At 45.0% G+C, this 22021-nt stretch overlaps 1 protein-coding gene across 1 annotated transcript in view; it reads right to left on the bottom strand.

Moving 5' to 3' along the window:
* Positions 1-8415: 8415 nt before the first annotated feature.
* Positions 8416-22021, bottom strand: part of slitrk6 (SLIT and NTRK-like family, member 6) — a 19586-nt gene continuing 5980 nt past the window's right edge. Inside the window, exon 2 of the mRNA XM_063212747.1 lies at positions 8416-12226. Within this exon, the coding sequence (XP_063068817.1) occupies positions 9640-12226 (2587 nt within the window). The 3' untranslated portion in view covers positions 8416-9639. The remainder of the gene's footprint in view (positions 12227-22021) is intronic.

Below are 22021 nucleotides of genomic sequence, written 5' to 3'. Positions count from 1 at the left end.
TCCCTCCAATCCCTTCTTTTTGTCATCCAACCACCCTTCTACACCCCCCTCCCTTCTTTCTCTTCTCATCCAACCACCCCTCTATCTGACAAACACACAGTCCCACCTGGGAACAGAGGACCACGGGAGGAGGGAGAGGCGACACTCGTCAGACCAGTGTTTACAAATGCTCCAGGCGCTTTGAGAGACAGACAATATCAATTAATTCTCAGGTACAACACATTTGGCTGCGTGGCACAAAATGTGGAAAAGGCAAACTCTCTTCCTTCCTCTCCTTTCTTTCTTTCCACCTCCGTCTTTCCGAACCGTGAGGAGCATTGTGCTCACTTTAAGTATAAGGCAAGAACAAGAGGTGGGGATGGAAAATGACTTAATTGTTTTGACTGTGTTAGTCAAAGGGCTACAGCAGGGACTTGTCAACTCCCAGTTGTGCACTCTACAAGAGAGCTCTTCAGGACTAAGAGGAGCAGCTAAATGTGCAGGAGAATACTAATGCCTATCTAACATAAAGGGCTATGCCACTATTTTGGGGCTGAATATAGTTTGCCCTGGGTTTATAAAGGTGGTAAAGTGTCTTATTTTTCATGTTAGGTGTTACATGCTACAATGATCCATTGACTTTCACTAGCTTAGCTACATACTCCCTCCTTACGCCAAGACAACACCTAACGTGAAAAATAAGACACTTTACCACCTTTTAACATGTCTTAAAGCAAGACAACGCCTAACATGAAAAATAAGACACTTTACCACCTTTATAAGCCCCGGCCAACGATTTTAACTGTATTAAGCCCCAAAATAGTGGCATACCCCCTTAAGCTTTGGTCCGGGCAATGTTATTTGGTCACAGTGAGTGTGTTTAGGCCAACATGCAGTTCAGAATCCCGAATATGATCGGATATTAAGTATCCCGAATTTGCGTTTGAGCATATTGCGTTTCAGCATTTTTCAACACCTTTTCCTTTTCCCTTATTCGCGATACTGAGAAATTGGGATATGCTAGGTGGAGTATTCTGAAAGAAGCTAGGATACTGGCGCATGTATATACCTTATCCCGTAGGCCTATACAGGGGCTTCCCATAGAAGGCTGTTGCTGGTATCCAGGCTACACGCATTTGAAGAGAATTCTATAACGGCCAAGAATGCGGACTGGGATAACTCTGTGCTCATATAAACACCATTCTGAATACCATAATCGGGAAATGCCTAATATTCGGGATACCGAACTGCATATAAACGCACTCAATGTAGTCCTACTTATGTAAAATCATGGAATGTTATGTAGCCTACGCACATTTTGTGTGTGCAACACGCTACCCTACCAGGACCTTACCTTGTGTGTATGTGGGTGAGCGTGTGTGTGTGTGTGTCTCTGTGTGTGTGTGTGTGTATGTGGGTGAGCGTGTGTGTGTGTGTGTGTGTGTGTGTGTGTGTGTGTGTGTGTGTGTGTGTGTGTGTGTGTGTGTGTGTGTGTGTGTGTGTGTGTGTGTGTGTGTGTGTGTGTGTGTGTATGTGTGTGTGTATGTGAACTGATGTAAGGCTGATTGCTGTATGCTGTGTCTGCCATGTTTACTGCAATGTGCAATAATGTGTTTCTGGTCTTTGTGTATGTTTTTTATTTGTGTATTGATGTAAGATGCCAGACACCTTCATTTCCCTCTGAATTAATAAAAATATTCCACTCTACTCTATACTTACTTCACAATTACCCTAATCCTTACCATTCATCCAGAGAATATGCTATACTGTCAAAATATGATTTTACACATTATTACACATTTCAGACTTTTATTATGGAAATGTTGCGTCACTAAATCATAAATACACTGTGTAAAATTAAAGGGACACTGTGCAAGATTTGTAGTTGTTTATTTACCGAATTCATGCTAGTCATTCACTAATGTTTCTTTTTTCATGAATACTTCGCACCACCATCAAATTCTAAGTATTCATTATGCCAGGAAAAAAAAATCAATTTTTCATACATGAAAAGGGGGATCTTCTCCATGGTCCGCCATTTTGAATTTCCAGAAATAGCCATTTTTAGCTGCAAAAATGACTACACTTTCATGAAAAGATCAAATCTGGGAATAGACAGCTCAGTTTCAACGAGCAGCATAGTTGCAGTACCCTTTTTGACCATTTCCTGCACAGTGTACCTTTAAAAATAGAGTTCATTTGTGGGACCTAGTGTACTATCTAGTCTTTTGCTACTCATAGTGTTCCAATTATGCACATGTAAGATTTTGATTTATTGGTGACATTTTGTCACATATCATGACGTGCCCAAAATAATGAAAGAGATTAGTTGTACCTGTACAAATATAGCCTTGACGCACACTGCATGTCTGATTCTGTCTGATGGAACATGAAGATAAGCTGAAGAGTTGATCACATTTTAGAGGAATGTACTTTATTCTATTTGACGCTAAAGGTCAGGCATTCCTTTTCTAAGCGCCTAGGCCTAGGGCCTCTTTGAAAATGACTTCAAACATGAACGAGGACTCATAACAAGCACAAGATTAGATACCTTTTCTGCAATTAAAAACATTTGTGTCATTACTGTGAAAGAGGAAAATGGATGACTGACCAATCGTATTAAAACAAAAGCTGTTGCAAATAAAGTGCAAGGAAATTAATCATTCAGAGACAAGTAATTGAGGCGTTAGACTTTGGGGGTTTCTTGGGAATAAGGCTGACAGTTTAAGCCGTCCTCTGCATGTTCCGCAAAACTGACCACCACGCAGACACTCTCAGCTCCACAGCTAGACTGGGGGAGAAATAGGGCCCGGGCACTTTTGGCTTAAAGGGGCCCCTCGTAATTAGCAGTGCAGAACTGACTCACAGGGGCCCTGTATACTTGTGGGCCCCTATTTTCAGAAATTTAAAAAATATATACACACTGTATATATATATATATATATATATATCTTTACATTTCTGAAAAGAGGGGCCCACGAGGATGCAGGGTCCACCGGGAAATGCCCGCTATGCCAGATGGCCAGTCCAGCCCTGCTCTCAGCTCTCCTCTATTTTGGACTGAACAACACTGCCATTGATTTTAAGGTGCCAAAATGCCGACCGACTTGGCACAGCACTTTGGACGGAGGGGGAAAAAAGTCGGACTAAGGAGAAAAAAAGAAGTGATGTATTTGGACTTCGCATCTTTAATCAATGGGACAAGAAAGCACTGGCAGGGAAAGCGGCACGACAGGCGTGACGGCCATGCGACAGTCAGTGACATCATCGCCCGACAACAAAGGCAAGTTCTCTGGGTACAATTTCTGATGCAAGCGCGTGGACACGTCTTTTTTTTTGAGTATGCAGGACTCGAAAGTGCAATTACGCGGACCATTATGCCCTGCTTGTATTATTACAGAACACTTGGGGTCTATTTTACTCCTGAACGCCAGGATCGATCCATGAGTCCGCTGAGACATGGATTTTTTTCAGGCCCACTAACCACTTGCCTTGCATTGTGCCCTGGCTCAAAGGTGCACTAAGGAGTTTAGTCACACCTTTTTAGTTTTGTCCTTGTGGTGTGTGCGATACACAAAACCTTGACATTCCTCCCTGTGTTTGTGACTATTGTACAGTACAGTAATTGTCTGTCCACACCTCTAAGTCCTTAAAATATTTGTGACATGTTGCACTGTAAGAGTCACCACACACCCCCATATTATCCCATCAAAATTGACATTTCCTGACTGACACTGTACCAAGAACAAAAAGGGACCTGCATGTTTGCAGGTTTTTGAGTTTCAAATTCTTGGCCTGAATGCCATTCCCCATGTAGGTACTGTAATGGAATAGAATAGAGCAACCATGGAATAGAATAGAACAACCATGCACAAAGCATTCCGGCCTTGAAATACTGGCGCACCGGCAGTGAAATTAAGCCTTGACAGTAGGAAGTGGTGCAACCACGAGCAAAGAAAGCCCAAACTCCCTCGGAGAGAGTCCCGGCTCTCATTACAAAGATAATGATAAATTAATGCAGCTTTCTTGTGCCAGGGGTTGTATACAAATGTGCTCTGTAAAGGCACTTGAGGCAAGCTGTGGCAGTTTACTGTTTAACGCACCTAATAAAAGGCACGCGTGCCTTAGTAGATACAATCAATAATTGACACCCTTCCCCTGAAAGCTCCAGTGCCTGTGAAATCGGCGCAGCCAAGCCATCCTGAGAGGGAAAAAAGGCAAATTTTGGGTCCTATTGATGCACCAATAAAACGCAATCACCAGAGCTTGAAAGTTCTTGTATGACCTAGAGACAGAAGAAGAGGCGATAAATTATGAAGGATGCCTCCCATGTTTCTCCCTGCTAATTACTATAATGGCTTTTGCAAGTACTGTTGCAGAAAAAAAAACACAGATTCAAAATAATAATTATAACTACTGTAACTACTGTACACATACTGACCACATAGTCTACAGCAAGTGGGCTACTGTATTATTACAACATTTGTTATATGTAATGTTCAATACACTACATGCTATTTTTTCAGTTATTGGTACTGTATGCCTTTTTTTTCTCCATCTGGGATAGGCTATGTAAAAATACTAGGAAGGGTTATCTGTACTTTATTCTTATCATGCGACCTCCAACTTCTCCGTTGTAGACATTTTAGATTATATCAAATAATAACACTTGTGCTGCAAGATAAGCTTGAAATTCAATGCAGACAGACAGAAACGGACCGACATACATGTTAGTAGTAGAGCATGTTGTGTTTCTACCAGAGTGTTGTACACACAGACAAATAGACACAGACAGACATGCTGGCAATCTTAGTAGGCTACAGTAGACCATGCTTTGTGGAAATGTACCAGAGCCCCACACAGACAGACAAATAGACACAGACTGACATGTTGATAATGTTAGTAGACCATGTTGTGTTTCTACCAGAGTGCTGTACAGACAGACAAATAGACACAGACAGACATACTGGCAACATGCTGGCAATCTTAGTAGGCTACAGTAGACCATGCTTTGTGGAAATGTACCAGAGCCCCACACAGACAGACAAATACACACAGACTGACATGTTGATAATGTTAGTAGACCATGTTGTGTTTCTACCAGAGTGCTGTACAGACAGACAAATAGACACAGACAGACATACTGGCAACATGCTGGCAATCTTAGTAGGCTACTACAGTAGTAGACCATGCTTTGTGGAAATGTACCAGAACCCTGTACAGAGACAGACATGTAGACACAGAGGACCATGTTATTTGGAAATATATGAGAGCGCTGTACAGTTGAAGTGGCTACCTGCTGAGCTGTCAGTCCTACACCCTCCCCCGAGATGGCCCCAGAATGAGCTATTTGCTCAAAATGAATGCTGAAGGAAATATACAGTAGGCTATATACAGTGAAATACATAATTATCCCCTGCAGCTTCAAATGAAAACGTTGTTGATGTAGTGATAGACTTGCGTATAATAAACGTACATTAATTTGTATATACAGTATACTGCCCCTTTGTCATACCCTACTTAGAAAAGGTAAATAGGATACACAATAATTATATGTGACATCTTCAAATGAAAACCGCAATGGTCAGTGACATGCACATACATTTTGTGGGGCAGGTGCTGAAGGTTGGGTTGGGGGCATGTCTAAATTCCAGCTGCCTATAGAGGCTATTGTAACAGGGTATTATTGTCACATGCTTTTGGTCGCAAAGCATCTGTAGATTATCGTGTCAATATGGACCTCAGTACATTGTGACAAAAAACTTTCAAAATAAGATCTTTTAAAAGGGGCATTTTTCATCCAACGGGGCAAAGGGGCATGTGCTTTAGCATCACCTTGTCCATATCTGTGCACGCCTATGGTGTAGTGGTAGACTTACGTACAATAAACATACATTATTTTGAATATATATACTGTATACTGCCCCTTTGTCATACTTAGAAATGTTAAATAGGATACACAGTAGGCATAATTGTATGTGACATGGTGCAAATGTGATGCTTACAATTTGAGGCAATGCGACTCAAAGACTCAAACTGGAAACTGTAGTCATGAATATAATCATCAGGGTCTTTCAAAGCAAAGAGTTTTTTGAACATTTGTAAGACATTCTAATTCCACTATCAGAATGCTCTACAGTCTAAGGAAATTCTTCACCATATTCTTTGACGATGGATTATTTTGTTTTTGCTCTCTGAAAACTGAGGGGAAAAAAATAGGGGAGATAAAGTTCCTATTTTTATACAAGGCTTTGTTAAGCGCACACGCCACAAACCATTAGTCAAATACCTAAACGTTCCCCTCTAATGACCTGAATAGCAGTGAAAAAATACTTTCTCAACCTCTTTGTCCTTGTTTGGATACAGACTAAAGGCACTGCAGCGGATCTTGGAAACAGACCAAGAACATTGACAATTAATCTGTGAGGGGAGTGACACGAAGACTTTCGTAATCCTCTGTTATCACCTTATCTAGGTGAAATGTAGGACGTGGATTTAACCTATGTTGCCGGGTGAAAATCCATAGGGGATCAAAAGTTATGTTCTGAAGTAAATTAAGTTTATTACTATAGAGCAGTGTTTCTCAACGGGGGCGCTACAGCCCCCCAGGGGGCATTGAGGAGCCCTATAGGGGTGTTGAGAAGGATACAGCTGAGTGGGGGCGGGCTTAGTTACAATTGGGGGGCAGTAGTCTATTTTATTCTTCAAAACTAAGGGGGGCAGTGGCAGTCTTATTATGAGGTTAAGGGGGTGTTGGGAGGTTTATGGAGAGGTCAAGGGAGCGCTTGTTCAAAAAAGGTTGAGAACCATGGCTATAGAGTATATTTGCAATGTGCAGACCAACTTCTTTCCATTAAACCCAGCTTCTCAGTAAACTCCCATGTTTATTTTACACGGAAATGTCTCCACTGAGTACTTCAAAAGACCTATTCTGTGAGTTTTCTCTTCCTACAGACTAAAATATTAACTGAGCACAGTGATTTACACACTCGAAATTAGGAAAGCATTTCTGAAAGTGAACATTGTTTTGCACTTTGCTTCACTCGTGTCACACAGGACGTCAGAACGCATCTCTCGGCAAAATGTGAGACGTCCCTTTTTTTCCACCGCTTTCAAGAAGCAAAAAAGGAACAAGGCATGGGGATTGGTTGGTTCGGGCAGACAACCATCCCCATCCCCACGCCAACTGCTCCATCTGAACCTTTATTTTAACCTCTGGTTGTGTGGGAGACCGTGGCTCTCCCTTCAAAACACATCAATTATTCCCGCTCAAAGTCTGGTGCTGAAGGCCCAGCCAGCCACTTAAGTGACGGGGAGGATGAGAAGACTGTGAAGTGGAAAGGAAGGAATTGTCTTCTCGCACTCACTGAGTGGTAATTAAGAATGCCAATGGAGGGGAAAAAGGAGGCGTGGTAGTTGGGTGAGGAGAAAGGGAGAGGAGGAGGAGAAGAGGAGAGGACCGTGGAGTGTGGTTGTTGTTGGGAGAGGAGAGGAGAGAAGAGGAGAGAAGTGGAGAGAAGAGGAGAGAAGTGGAGAGGAGAGGAGAGGAGAGGAGAGGAGAGGAGAAGAGAGGGGAAGAAGAGAGGAGAGAAGAAGAGAGGAGAGGAGAGGAGAGGAGAGGAGAGGAGAGGGAGTAGGAGGGAAAAGAGAGGAGAGGAAAGGAGAGGAGAGGAGAGGAGAGGAGAGGAGAGGAGGGGAGAGGAGAGGAGAGGAGAGGAGGGGAGGGGAGGGGGAGAGGAGAGGAGGGGAGAGGAGAGGAGAGGAGAGGAGAGGAGAGGAGAGGAGAGGAGAGGACAGGACAGGACAGGACAGGACAGGACAGGAGAGGAGAGGAGAGGAGAGGAGAGGAGAGGAGAGAAGTGGAGAGGAGAGGAGAGGAGAGGAGGGGAGAGGAGAGGAGGGGACAGGAGAGGACAGGAGAGGAGGGGAGAGGAGCATGATGCTGCTGAGGTTGAACTGACTGGATGGATGCGAGTTGGTTGAATGGATAACAGTTTGCATGAGTGTATTCAGAAGTGTTTGACAAGCCCGTCTGCTTCCTTTGCTGAATATCAAGGCCCAACATGTGACGCGGCTGCTGACACGAAGGATTTCCGCCAGATCTGTTTTTCATCTTTTTTTTCCGCTGTGGCTATTTTTAAGTAGGCTTTAATACCTTCTCCTCTCCATGACATGCAGAGTGTGCACAGTGGCATGAGAAAATGAGGCAAAAAATACATTATATCCATCTGGTGATTGTAAAGACTATGACGTGTAGGCTTTATGTCATGTCAGCTCCCCAGTCAAGCTCTCTGGAGAATGAAAAAGTCCTGTGTGTGTGAAACGGGATTACTGTAATCATGTCATATATCTACTATTTATTATTATCGCCATACTGCAGCCATTGTATTCAGCCGATGAAGAGGAAACAGATTTATCACACTCAATATAGTAAATTTTATTTACAGTTTCTCAGGAATTGTACCACGTTAAAGGCACACAGACATATAAATGTGATCATATGTACAAGTATGTACAGAATAAATAGTTTTTCTTTTTTCAATCTACACTTGTATAAAATAAAGCTATGGTGCTCTTAACATGTACAGTACAACATTTTCAAGGCTGAATATACTTATTTTGTTTTTCCTTTTCTTTTCAACCAAAAACAATGATGTGAAAATAGATCCCAAACCAGATCCATGCTGTGGGAGATCTGTAATATAGCATTTGTATTATGTAAAATCAATCATCATAATAGGCATTATCATACAAACCAACCACCATCCCCCAAAGGTCTATTTCAAATGGAGGAGGACTGACATTTTTTTTTCATAGCACATTTGATTGTCATGCACCGTCTTTAAAATGACATTTCTCAGTTGTAGTGTACTTATTATAATTACAGATAGCTGTTAGAAAAAAAATCTGAATCTCATTATAAAATAAGTGCTTTTTCCTCTCTCAGAGACAGAGCTGTTATTGAAAAATAAATAGATTTCACAGACCAACCACTAAGAATAAAAGCGAAACAAAAATAACCTATAAGGTGAAAACAAATAAACATACTCATGAATACATGAATAAAGCAAAAATGGAGTTCAAAAGTAACCGTTGAGATTTCACATCAGCATAAAGGCTGGCTTTCAATGAACCATGGCACAGGGCACATTATGGCAAAAGTTATAGAACATGTCATGGAGTACCGGAACAGGCAAGACTGCATGGACAAAATGGACATTGTTGCCAAAAAAAACCCTTAATATGATGACACCAAGTGTCTATTTGCTTAGCTACCAAAGACAGGTAGTAGGACTCAGCGTCCCCTCGGGACCGATGGACTCTCTGGAGGAGAACAGCAATAAATTCAATACTGGGCCTGCCAACGCCAAGGGGTTGGGAGGCAGGTATTGCCAAGCCAAAAAACAAACAGTGGGAAAAAAAGTCAAGATCTTTCAGGTAGTACAGCTCATACAGCTCACCCACAGAATAATTTAGAAAAGGCACTTGTAAGTGTTAAACACGTGAAAAGAAGAAATTCAAATAAAGTCTTTTACATAGTAGCTGAATTCAGGTAAGTTGGGCCACTTTTGGCCATTCACTTATATGCAAAAAAGTGGCCCAATTTACCTGAATTCACTGATATATTCTTTCTCTTATTTCTTTGTAGTTATTAAAAGCTCACTTAAAAGCTGCCTGATGCTCCAGCACCTCCAAGTAGTCTGGCTCTGCGTGGAGGTTGGCCTTGAGCTCAAAGTACTCGTTCTTAGTCTGCTCCACCATGACCTTTCTAGTAGGCCGCGTATACATGAGAGTCTCCATGAGCTTTAGCTCTTTGTGGTGGTGGCCAGGGGGGACCTGCAAGTCCACCCCCACCCCCACCCCAACCCCTGGCTGCAGCTGCGATATGTTCTTCCTGAGGTACTCCGTGATGCTAAGCTGCTGAAGCTCCCGGTCCCTCTCCAGCATGTTCTTATACAGTGTGCCCGTGTCCCCCAGTGTCACAAAGTCCCCAGGGTAGTCCCCTGCTGTCGTCACAGCTCTGAACTTCATGCCGGGATGCCCCACGGCAATGGCGGGGGGCATGTGGCTGTCTTTGTCCAGGATGCTGTGACACATGTGGTGCTGCTTGGCCGGGTCGTCCGGGTCGTACTCGTGCTCCGACTCCATGTCCTTGTGCTGGGCGCAGTAGGTGGGGTTGCGGCACACCTGGATGACGGGGCTCTGGTGCGTGGTCTCGTCGTACATCCCCGTGCTGTGTCGCTGTGCCACGTGGTGGTGGGTGGTCTTCTGGCCGTACATGCTGTAGTGCAGATGGATGGGGCTGCTCTCCCGCGGCTGCTCCTCGGCCTGCTTCTTCTTGTTCCGCCGGCGGCGGCGGTGCAGCACGAACACGGCCACGCCGGCGGCACAGAATATGACTGTCAGGAATAGGACGAGAAGGCTCAGGATCAGCACGGAGAGCGGCACGGTGCCCATTAGCGAGTTCAGGAAGCCCTGGTCCTGGCCCTGGCCGAGCGGGACTGTGGTCGCTGGGATGCCGTCGATGTCCGTGGGCAGCAGAGAGTAGTAGGTGACCAGGCCGGGGCAGAGGACCTCCGTCCGCAAGGTCCTCAGCTCCGCTTTGTCCACCTTTTTGGGCGTGTGGCACAGGATGGTGCCCATGACCGTGTCCTTGTCCAGCTTCTCCACCCACTGCTTGAGGCTGACTAGGTCGCAGGTGCAGTCCCACGGGTTGTCCTCCAGGTATATCTGCTCGAGGGACTCGAGCTGGTCGAGGACGTTGCTCACGGGCAGGTGCATGAAAAGGTTTTTCCGGAGGTTTAGTTTAGTCAGGGCCACGTTGCGGAATATCTGCGCCGGAAGTGTGCTTAACATGTTGTTGTTGATTGACAGGAGTTTCATATTTGGCAACGGGTTGAACGTGCCCGGTTGAATGTCTTTGATTAAATTGTATTCCAAATAAAGGTACTCGAGGTTGTGAAGGCCCACAAACATGTTTGGAGACAGCTTCTCTATTCTGTTGCCATTCAGATACAATTTCCTTAAGTTACTCAGGCTGAGAAACGTCTCATTCTCCACATAGTCAATCTGGTTGTTTGCCAAGTTTAACAACTCCAGGCTATCGTATGTTACAAAGTCGTACTTCAAGAGTCTCTGTATCATGTTTCCAGTCAGAACAAGTTTGGTAGGGCTTTGTTGAAGTATCCCGAGATCAGATATCCTTTGAATTCCTCTGTCTTGACAGTGGATCAGAAAGCCAGAGATGGGATGATTGTGACAGGAGCACTGTGGGTTGCAAGACTCGCTCTCGGGAACTTGAGCTGGTGTTGGAATCTTTGCGTCATCTTTGGCCTCGGGTATTTGGGCAACTTTAGACGACGGTGTCACAACCATGTCAAGCGACTTGGACGGCTCTTCGAGGTTGATGTCTGCGTGGGACGGGCACAGCACGTCACGTTTGATCTTTGTCAAAATGTTGCCGCGGAGATGGAGAGGGTCGCTGCACACCACCTCGCTGATGGACGACTGCGACCGCATGTTCTCAATCCATATTTTCAAGTAGAGGATCTCGCAGTCGCACACCCAGCTGTTGTCCTCGAGCAGAAGCTCCATGATGCGCCCTATGTGCTCAAGGAAGCCCACGTAGGGCAACGTCTGCAGCTGGTTGCCGCGGAGATCCAGGTGGGTGAGGGGCACGAAGCGGAAAATGTTGGTGGGGAGGAACTCGATGGCGTTGTCGTTCAGGATCAGAACTTTGAGGCGGACGAGTTTGCTGAAGGCCCCTGGCTCCACGATTCGGATGAAGTTTGTGTCTGCCTGCAGGTACTCCAAATTCTGCAGGCCCTGAAAGGTGTCTTCTTTCAGCATGACCAGGAAATTACTGTTGATGTGGAGCTTCTTGAGAGAGCCGAGAGCAGAGAAGACCCCTGGCTCCAGCTCCTGGATGCTGTTACCGCCCAGATGCAAAGTGACAGCGTTCTTGAAGCTCTCCAGGTCCTCCGCCAGCAATTCCACCAGGTCGTTCTTGTACAGGTTCAAATGGAAAGGCAGGGTGGATGATGATGGCATTTTGATTTGCGATATGCTGCTGATGTTCCGCTTCTCGCAATTCATGTACAAAAAGCCGTCTCGTTCCTCGCAGAAACACAGCGAGTCGCAGGATCCCCCCGTCATGGTTACAGAGGTCCCGACTTCTTGAAAGCTTGCGATGGCAAAACCGGAGCATAGCAGAACGATGCAGGCCAGCATTTTCTCTGGAGTGTGTCTGCAAAAAGAAAAGAAACAGAAATATTGGATGAGAATAAGAAAGACATTTAAATAAACAACACATTTAAGGTTTTAGGGAAAGCACACAGATCTGCAAAAAAAACACCTAAATTAGTGTTTCTCAATGGGGGCGGTACAGCCCCCCAGGGGATGTTGGGGAGCTCTAGGGGGGCGTTGGGAAGGTTACAACTGAGAGGGGGTGGTGCTTAGTTGCCATTGGGGAGCATTAGTTCATGTCATTTTTTAATACTAAGGGGGGCGATGTCAGGCTCATGATGAGGTCAAGGGGGCGTTGTGAGGCTTGTGATGAGAACCACTGACCTAAATGCTTGCAAACAGAGCTCACACTGACAATGTTTAATGAGGAATAATTATGGGTACGCTTTCTACTACTGAAAGCGACAGTGACTCACCACACCCACTCTCTTCTGCTTCTGTGGCCTTCATTTAATTTGAGCCGCTTGATATCAAACCTTCAGAGCTAAAATGTGACATTCAAGTCAAACATCCTTCACTGCTGACTTTAATGTTAATGTAAGTGACATGGCATGATTGCGCTTAATAATGTCCTTGTAATATTGTAATGGGACACTGGACTATGAGGGGGATGGGCTACATCCAAACAAACGCGATATGAAATGTCAATTTGTTTGTTTGTATTCATCAGTCTTATTAGTCTAACTGCAGGAAGGTTATAGAAAAAAGACTGTTTTCTGCATTTTATTTTTGTTTAGTTGAAAAAAGCCTTATGGCTCCACCAGTGGTGTAGTCTACTTTTTTGTGGTGGGTATACTGTATATTTGAGCATTTTTTGAGGTGGGTATACTGTATATTTGAGCATTTTTTGAGGTGGGTATACCGTGCTATTATAAATAACGGATCAATCCATTTAGGTGGGTATACTGAAATCCCTGAAATGTTAAGACGGGTATACTGTGTATACCTGCGTTCTATGTAGACTACACCACTGGGCTCCACCATGTCCGTTAATTCCTGGGAACAGGGGATATATCCAAACAAACACAATATGAATTTGTTTGTTTGTATGTATGTATTCATCAGTCATAAGTCTAACTGCTGGAAGGTAAGGTTTGTTTGGTTCAATGAGGGAGTGGGTTCACACACTGAATAAGACACTAAGGTGAAGCACAATGCGTTTTAAAAAAATATATTTTTGTTTGGTTGAAAAAAGCCCTATGGGCTCCACCATGTCTTATTAATTCCTGGGAACAGGAGAGAGTGTGGAGGCGGCCGGCAGGGAAATGGTTACAGCTTGGGCTCGTTCAGATTGATTTCCCTTCTGAAATCAAACATTGATAGGTCGCGTTCATCATCTGACAGCTGGCGGGCCGAGATCACACCATGACAGCTCTGGACAGAAGCTTGTGTTGAGAGATGACACTTATCAAAGATCCCTTATTCACTGCTTTTCAAGCTGAAAAGGGACTTCGGTAAATAAAGTAAGATGAGGTAAGATGAAAGGGGGGACATAAAACGCTGGTACACACACACACACACACACACACACACACACACACACACACACACACACACACACACACACACACACACACACACACACACACACACACACACACACACAAATAGACGCTTTCAAAAATATTTTCGTGCACGCAACCATGAGCGCATAATATACACACTTACACACACTGACGTGCGTGCACTAACGCACAGGAAGAAATTCACACGTATACAGGAACAACATGACGACCAAAAAAAAAAGACTGGCCACATCTCACTTTAGCTGACAAGCAGCGCTGGGAGATACCAAATCCCTGCTCCTATTTCCAGCCCAATGTGTGGCGCAGAGCAGACTAGAGAGGAAAGAGGAAAGAGACTTGGGCTCCAGCAGAACTCAGCCAAGCCTGCAATTGCCCTCTCATGCATGCTGGCAAAGGCCAACTGATCAACAAGCATTTACTCCACTCGTTACCGATCGCAGTTTTAAGCAAAGCACAGGGAGTAGGGCGGGAGTGTGTGTGTGTGTGTGTGTGTGTGTGTGTGTGTGTGTGTGTGTGTGTGTGTGTGTGTGTGTGTGTGTGTGTGTGTGTGTGTGTGTGTGTGTATGTGTGTGTGAGTGTGTGTATGGGGGGGGGATAAAGGAGCAAAAGTGATAGGCAAGAGAGCATGAGGGACATTCGTTTTTTCTTCTTTCTTTCAGTGTTTGAAAGGCAGATCAAATGTAGACAAGGCGGTCATGGCCTATAGAGGATGTGTAATCCTAGTCTGTAGTGTGCAGTGACTCATGTCCATTTGTGCGGCATGCACGTAAAAATATCCCAACACAGTGAACTCTATTCAAATCAGTTACAACCATCTCACTTCTCTGTCGCTCTCTCTCTCTCACAATATCCCTCTCTCTCTTGCTCATCTCTGTCTTTCTTCTTTTTTTCTTTCTTTCTTTTTTTTTCTTTTGGACACACGAGAAGTGACTGTTAGGCATGTTCTGTTGGGTGCAGCTGAATAGCCTGGAGGGAGACAGCAAAGGCATCCATCATAGACGGCTCACACCTCTGCGTCATTGACACTTAGCCTCGCATGCCACCGAGGCCCCTCTTCTCTCCTCTCCTCTCCTCTCCTCTCCTCTCCTCTCCTCTCCTCTCCTCTCCTCTCCTCTCCTCTCCCCCCTTCCCCAGCCCCAGACGCATTTGCTTATCAGTGAACTGCCACTGTAAGGACAGCACAAAGACTGAAGAGCACACAGACTGAAGAGTCCGAGACTCCAATTGTCTGCATTTTTTTTTTAAATGATGGGGCTCCATTTCTAGGTGAGCATGATCGCTGAGCTTTTTTTTACATAATGGCTTCACTGCTCAAACAGAGTATTGGTGTCAGTCATTGTGGTGCATGAATTACTTTTAGGACTATAACAATAGATTGTGCTTTTTTAAACACTTCCTTTACAAAGGCCCTGCCGTGGCCTAACGGTAGGGCACTGGGTTACTACGCCGGCGACCCAGGTTCCATTCCAGCCCAGTTCATTTGCCAATCCTTCCCCGTCTTTCTCTCCTCCACTGTCCTGTCAAAAGTAAAGGCAATCAAGCCTATATTGTATTTTTGAATTCCTTTAAAAGATCATCAAAACCTGACGTACACATGACTCAGCTCCTGACAAGAGTCATCACATATTATACAGGACAGTGACAGTGGTGACAGGAAATAAGTGTGTGTGTATTGGGGGATGTCCCACTTATAGGCAGTCATGGGTAAGTGGTAAAGGCATCGGACTTGTAGCCCAAAGGTTTACGGTTCGACTGAAGTACCCAGAGCATGGTCCCACCCACTGCTCCTTTGGGCCGCCCTTGGGCTGCCCCTTTGCACGGTTGGGGCATAAATCTAATTTCATTGTGTGCTGTGGAGTGCTGTGTCACAATGAAAATGGGAGTTGGGGTTTCCCAGGTGGCCTTCACTTCAGGTTGGTGGGGGGGAGTAATTAACCAGTGCTCTCTACTCTACTCTACTCTACTCTACTCTACTCTACTCTACTCTACTCTGTACTCTACTCTCTCCCATTCTCATCCATGACTGAAGTACCCTGAGCATGGTACCATCCCACCCACTGCTCCCTTGGGCTGCCTCCTTGCACGGTTGAGGGCCGCATAAATTCAATTTTGCTGTGTTCTGTGGAGTACTGGGTCAAAATGACAATGGGAGTTGGAGTTTCCCAGGTGGCCTTTACTTCACTTTGGAAATGGGGCAGGGTTGGAAAACGAGCCCAGGCCGTATTCGAACCCCATGGTACGTTGTGTTGACGAAGTGCACCACAGCTTGCCTGGTTACCACCAGACCTAATCACAAGTGAGATTAGGTCTGGTGACCTGCCTACTGTAAATTCTGTAGGGAGCGGAATACTTCACCATTATGACACCCTGCCCTGCTATCTGATTGGACAGAGACACTGTAAAGGTCGGAATACTTGGCCATTATGACACACCCGTCCTGCTCTCTGATTGGACAGAGACAGGGACCATGATCTGGTCCGTTTCTTCTTTTTTTTTTAAGTATTTTTTTGGCGCTTTTCAGCCTTTATTGGTTTTTGTGAGACAGGACAGTGAAGGAGAGACAGGAAGCGAGCTGGGAGAGAGAGAGATGGGGGAGGACCGGCAAAGGACCCGGACCGGGAATCGAACCCGGGTCGGCCGAGTGGTAAACGTGTGCCCTACCATATCAGCCACGGTAGGGCCATGATCTGGTCTGTTTCTGATCATAGCTTCCATACAGTCTTTCAGAACGATTGTGTTGAACTAAAGGCAGGATGAGAGTTCCCAGGCTACACCACAGCAACATCAGCGGAGGCATTACATCTGCTGGACTTTCAAACAACTCTTTAAGTTAAGACGTCTGCCAATACATGATGCATCCTCCAGTCTAGCAGGCAGAGATGGAGTTGTGTGTTGTAATTTGGAGTCTTCAATTGACAGCGTTGTCTCCCATTTTCAGGCAGGATTAGCAGGGGAGAACATTGAAAAACATGTGTCTTGTTGGCTGACAGGTCTCTCATTTGATGGGATTACTACGTCTAGCACTACTTAACACACTCCGTCAGAGTGCTTAAAAAAGATTTTGTTTTTGTTTGTTTTAAAGCAGACAAGGGGTTGTAAGCTGCTGCAGCACAAACAAATAGTCTCCCACAGTGAGCCGGGAAAGCAAAATTAGTCAATGTGCACAGGAGTGCCAAGTTGCATGATCGTGATATTTGAAAAGATACTTTCATCTATTTTAAATTTACTCTCCTTAGAAAATCTTAGAATGCTACTCAGGCGTGACGGAATATGAAGAGAAAGCATCATATGCCTCTTTCCACTGCCAGTTTTCTGGTAGGCCTACAGCTCGACACAGTGTGACTCGGCTGCCACTTTTTGCTTCTCGATTGAGCTGAGTCGTGCCTATTCGAAAAAAGAAAAAGAGGGGGCCGACTCTCGCTATGTCGAGCTGTAGGCCTAGGCTTTCAGTCTGGATGTCCCTTTCCTGCAGTAAGAAAATACAGATGGACTTCAGCAGTGCTGTGAAGGGAGTTGAATATTAAAAGCTTTTAATATAGCTTGTCTATTCATACAGAGAGAGAGAAAGAGAGAGAGAGAGAGAGAGAGAGAGAGAGAGAGAGAGAGAGAGAAAGAGAGAGAGAGTGCGCGAGGGATAGAGAGAGAAAATAAAGCCAATGTGTTTAAGCCCTTCAGGAGTTCATCAGGGTGAGGCAATACAGTATGGCAGTCTTTGGATTGGTTCCTCTAGAAATCGCCTGATGATAGCATGACCACTGTGGACAGGTACTGTAGAGCCATCACACATAATTAAAGTGGGGCCACATCGGAGTCGTTAGCCGCCAAATTAACTAGCAGAAGGCACACTTCAAATTAATATGCGCTAGTGATGGAAGACAACTTCGACACAACACACAAGGGGTGCACTGCACAAATGCAAACCCATCAGTGCATGTAACACAAACAAAGATCATAATATGAATATATCACCACCTCTTAATCATAGGGCCTATAATGAATATAAATTATAGACAATTAAGGATGATTTCTATAAAAATAGGCCTAGCAATACACAATATTTCCTTGCTTTCATATGAATGAGTAGAAGGGTTGTCTTTGGATGACTGTTCCTATTTTTGTAACACAATTTTGGCTACTCTGTCACCACCACTGTCTTAGAATTGTTCAGCTTTGCTGAACCCCTCTGCATCTGCAACGGTCAGCCTCTTCTCAATGTATGAACAAGAGGTATTGGGGATCAGCAGCCGTCAGTCAATTCTACACTCAGTAAAATTAAACTCAACATCATATATTCCATCCCACCTGTTCAACATTTGCACTGAACTGAGCAAATAAAATGGATCTAGACATTAGTTTATTTCGAGGATGGGAGTCTGCTTTGCAAACCAAATCCAAACTCTTCCTTGCCTCTATTCTCTTTGCATATTCTTTGTGTGAGGTAGAACTTGTTCTTAGACCATGCTGACTCGCTGTGCTGTGCAGGGCAGTGCCCATGTGGTGTGCTGAAAAAAATAACAGCGAGCACGACTGTATAATAATTGGTTGACTCAACTGAGTTAGTGGAAACTGGAAAAGTATGCCTGAGGCATTTAAAGTGTCTAGTGCAGGTTAAACACTAATATAGGTCATTGTGTTCGTGGGTGGTGTTATATCTATATCGGGAAAAGAAATGCGACATTCAACATCATAATAAAAACTTTTTTTTCACTGCAAGTGTAACAACCAGCATCAAAGCCCAAACCGGGGCGTGGCCGCCCGTGACGTAGGACGAGGGCGACTGAGTCGTCACAATACGTCAGTGGTGCGCCTCAAAAATCACAACATTCAACATGGAGGAGGAAAATGTTGCCAGTATGTTTGATGGCCCACAGCCATACAATTTTGAACCTAGGAGGAGAGAGAGGGGACAGGGTAGCAGGGAGAGGGATACCTCTAGGGGCAGGAACGATGGCCAGAGAAGGGAGGTAGAGCTGTGGGCTTTAGGAAATCAATGGCGAATTGGCCAAACTAGCTGGTGAGTGATAGCATTGTCGCTAATGCTATTTGTACATATAGCCTACATACATCAGTGACGCTTACCTTCGTATCTAAATAAATGGTATTTATTTATGAGTACGTTTTGTATTGATTTTGAGTACATAAGTATACTCTTGTCTTTTGAGGTCAACAATTTGTGTCACTAAATGCTAAGTGTGTAATAATTTATGTTCGTGACGGCCGACATTGCAACATCTTTGCTAATTTCTGCGCACCTTGCAGACGACAAATGAAAATAGTGTCGTACGATTGATAATCTGTTGCGCGCAATGCTGCAACCAACCATCAACATTTAAGAATTACGAAACAGTGTGGTAATCATCAACAGCAAAATACCAAACTGTTTGTTTTCAGTAAGCACTCGCAGTATTTCGCAGCACCACGTACATTTGTCAACCGTTTTGTTGTAGGTGTTCTTGTGGACACTGTGAGGCTATGCCGTCGGCGGAGGAGAGTATGTGTTGTAGGGAGCTAGAGGCGTACTGGTCGCTGGTGCAGCAGCTAGTTCCCTCGACCAACGTAGCTTGCCTCACGCAACACCCCGGGTTCGAGGCGACTTGCATCAACCCCTTTTCCCTCCAAGTGGCGTACCTGACCTTCCGCCAGGAGCACGGCCCTCTGCGAGCCACCAGAGCAGAGTAGGTCCAGTAATCTCCTTGGTAACAAGGGTTTACTGCAACCTCTAGCTACGTCACTTGGCGGGAAAGTAAAAGAACCCAAATCGGTATTTTGATCTATTTTTCTGGTGATGGGGATGGTGAATGATCATGATTTTTTCACAGACCTCATAAAAATACTCCCCAACCAATATTACGTGTGAATTCAAGCATAAAATCAACTTTCAATACGCACTTTAAGAATAAGAGAAGAGAAAGGGCAAATCCGGTAAGACTCTGCCCTTAACCTGCTCCCCACCACAAATGTATCATCTGTGTTTACTGTATGCATTGTACGTAGAGAGGGAAAACCACATATGCTTCTTTTACACTGTGGTAGGCCTACAGTTCGACACAGCGCGACTTGGCCGCCACTTTTTGCTTTGCGATTGAGCTGTGTTGTGACTATTCGAAAAGCAAAAAGTGGTGGCCGAGTCATATTTTGTCGAGCTGTAGGCCTACCAGAAGACCTGCAGTGGAAAAGAGGCAATAGAGGCCTATGCAGCCAGGCCATTGACATTTTTAGGAGCAGAAGTCAGGCTGGCAGTATGACAGCAACTAATGTCTAATGTCACTATTGACTTGAGTTGGTACATTAATTAATTGCACAATTTACTGTACATAAAATGAACATTTCTTTACAATCCAGCAATAATATTAACAATTTAATTCATACAATAGTGGCTTTGGCAGTGATAACACCACCTGACTGCTACTGAAATATTGATTACCCATTTATGTATTGTATATATAGAGGAATGAATACAGCCAGAGATGGCCAAGTGGATTTGCTCACCAGTGAGCTTCGCTCATTGGAATGAGTGAGAAAAAAAATCACAATGCAACATTAAAATCGACCAACTAATGCCACAGGACTCACTTGCAGGAGACCACTCACGGTAAATTACCTCACCGCGGGAGTGTCATAATTTAATTGGCTCCACGAAAAAGAATATTCATGTACTGTAGCCTACTGGCTGGCGGATGCGTGAAGAGGTACAACATGGCACGAGACTTGAAAGAGCAGCAGAGCATTTCACAGGTTCCTGTGGTGATACACAGGGCCGCTGACAGCTTTGGCTGGGCCCAGGACAAAGGCATCTGATAGGCCCCCCCAGCCCAATACATACACTGTAATGAGGACCCAGTTCTGGGCCCCCCTTCTCCCTGGGCCCGGGACAATTGACCCATTTGCCACCTCTTGTCAGCATCCCCTGGTGATGCAGGGCGATGGTTGTATGTAGTTGACAGGGTGTTTAATTCCACAAAGCTGAATACGGTCCGCTATCCGTTATGCATCAAGGTAATGATGGCTAACTATGGCACACTGCACAGCACAGGAGAGAGGCTGCAACAACAGGCATAACATGAAACAGACTGTTACATCAGAAACCTGTAAGCCAGGCCGTGCCCTCCTAGTGACGCAACACCTTCAGCATTGCTTCTAGTCAGGCCAAGAGCAATACAAATATTGTTTCTGAGCTCCCGAAAAAAATCGGGAACTCCTCCCACTTTGTTGGAAAGCATACAACCATTAGCAAACCAAGGGAGGAGAGGTCAACCATGCCATTTGGGAAACATTCATTGTTATGCTCTTGGTCAGACCAAGTCTCAAAAAGATTTGAAAGCAGATGATAATCAGGCTATCTAACTGTGGCACACAGGACAGGGGAGAGGGAGGCAATAACAGGCAGACTGTTACATCAGAACCTGTAAGCCACGGAAGAGGCAACTCCCACCACAAAAGGCCCTCATCTCCATCTCCATCTCCACTCATGTGGACGTGACGATGCGGCACACAGATGATCCCCTATTTGATGACGCTGATGCAATGACCCCAGACCCACAAAATGACCGGAGGAATACTAACTACCAAAACGGGACGAAAAGGCAAATAAGAATGTGTGTGTGTGTGTGTGTGTGTGTTTTGTGTGTGTGTGTGTGTGTGTGTGTGTGTGTGTGTGTGTGTGTGTGTGTGTGTGTGTGAGAGAGAGAGAGAGAGAGAGAGAGAGAGAGAGAGAGAGAGAGAGAAGAGAGAGAGAGAGAAGGGGAGAGAGAGAGAGAGAGAGAGAGAGAGAGAGAGAGAGAGAGAGAGACAGACAGACAGACAGACAGACAGACAGACAGACAGACATTGGGGTGGAGGAAGGGAGAGATCGAATCTTCAGCAGAACACACAAGAGCACACTGACCCAAAAAAGACAAGAAATGAAATGGAAGGAAGTGGAGAGCACATCCAGAAGGAGAGAGAGAGAGGGAGAGAAGGGGGTGCGTCCAGAAGGAGAGAAAGAGAGTGTGTGTGTGTGTGTGTGTGTGTGTGTGTGTGTGTGTGTGTGTGTGTGTGTGTGTGTATTTTCAGTACAGCACACAAAACACACGTCTGGAGGAACCTTTACACTTTTCATGCTTAGCCACATTAAGACACTGATTATTGAGTGGTCGTGCCGGCCAGGGTACATGGACACATGGGGTGCATCCCAATATGCGACCTTGCCTCCTCCACTTGTGCTTGTCTCCTCGTCCCGCCTCCTGGCCCCTCCTCCGTGGAGAAAACGATAAAGTTTCCCAGCTGTCAGT

This window comes from Engraulis encrasicolus, chromosome 12 (assembly GCF_034702125.1).
Source record: "Engraulis encrasicolus isolate BLACKSEA-1 chromosome 12, IST_EnEncr_1.0, whole genome shotgun sequence".
NCBI classification, from domain to species: Eukaryota; Metazoa; Chordata; class Actinopteri; order Clupeiformes; family Engraulidae; genus Engraulis; species Engraulis encrasicolus.
This window is presented reverse-complemented; position numbering and strand designations above follow the sequence as displayed.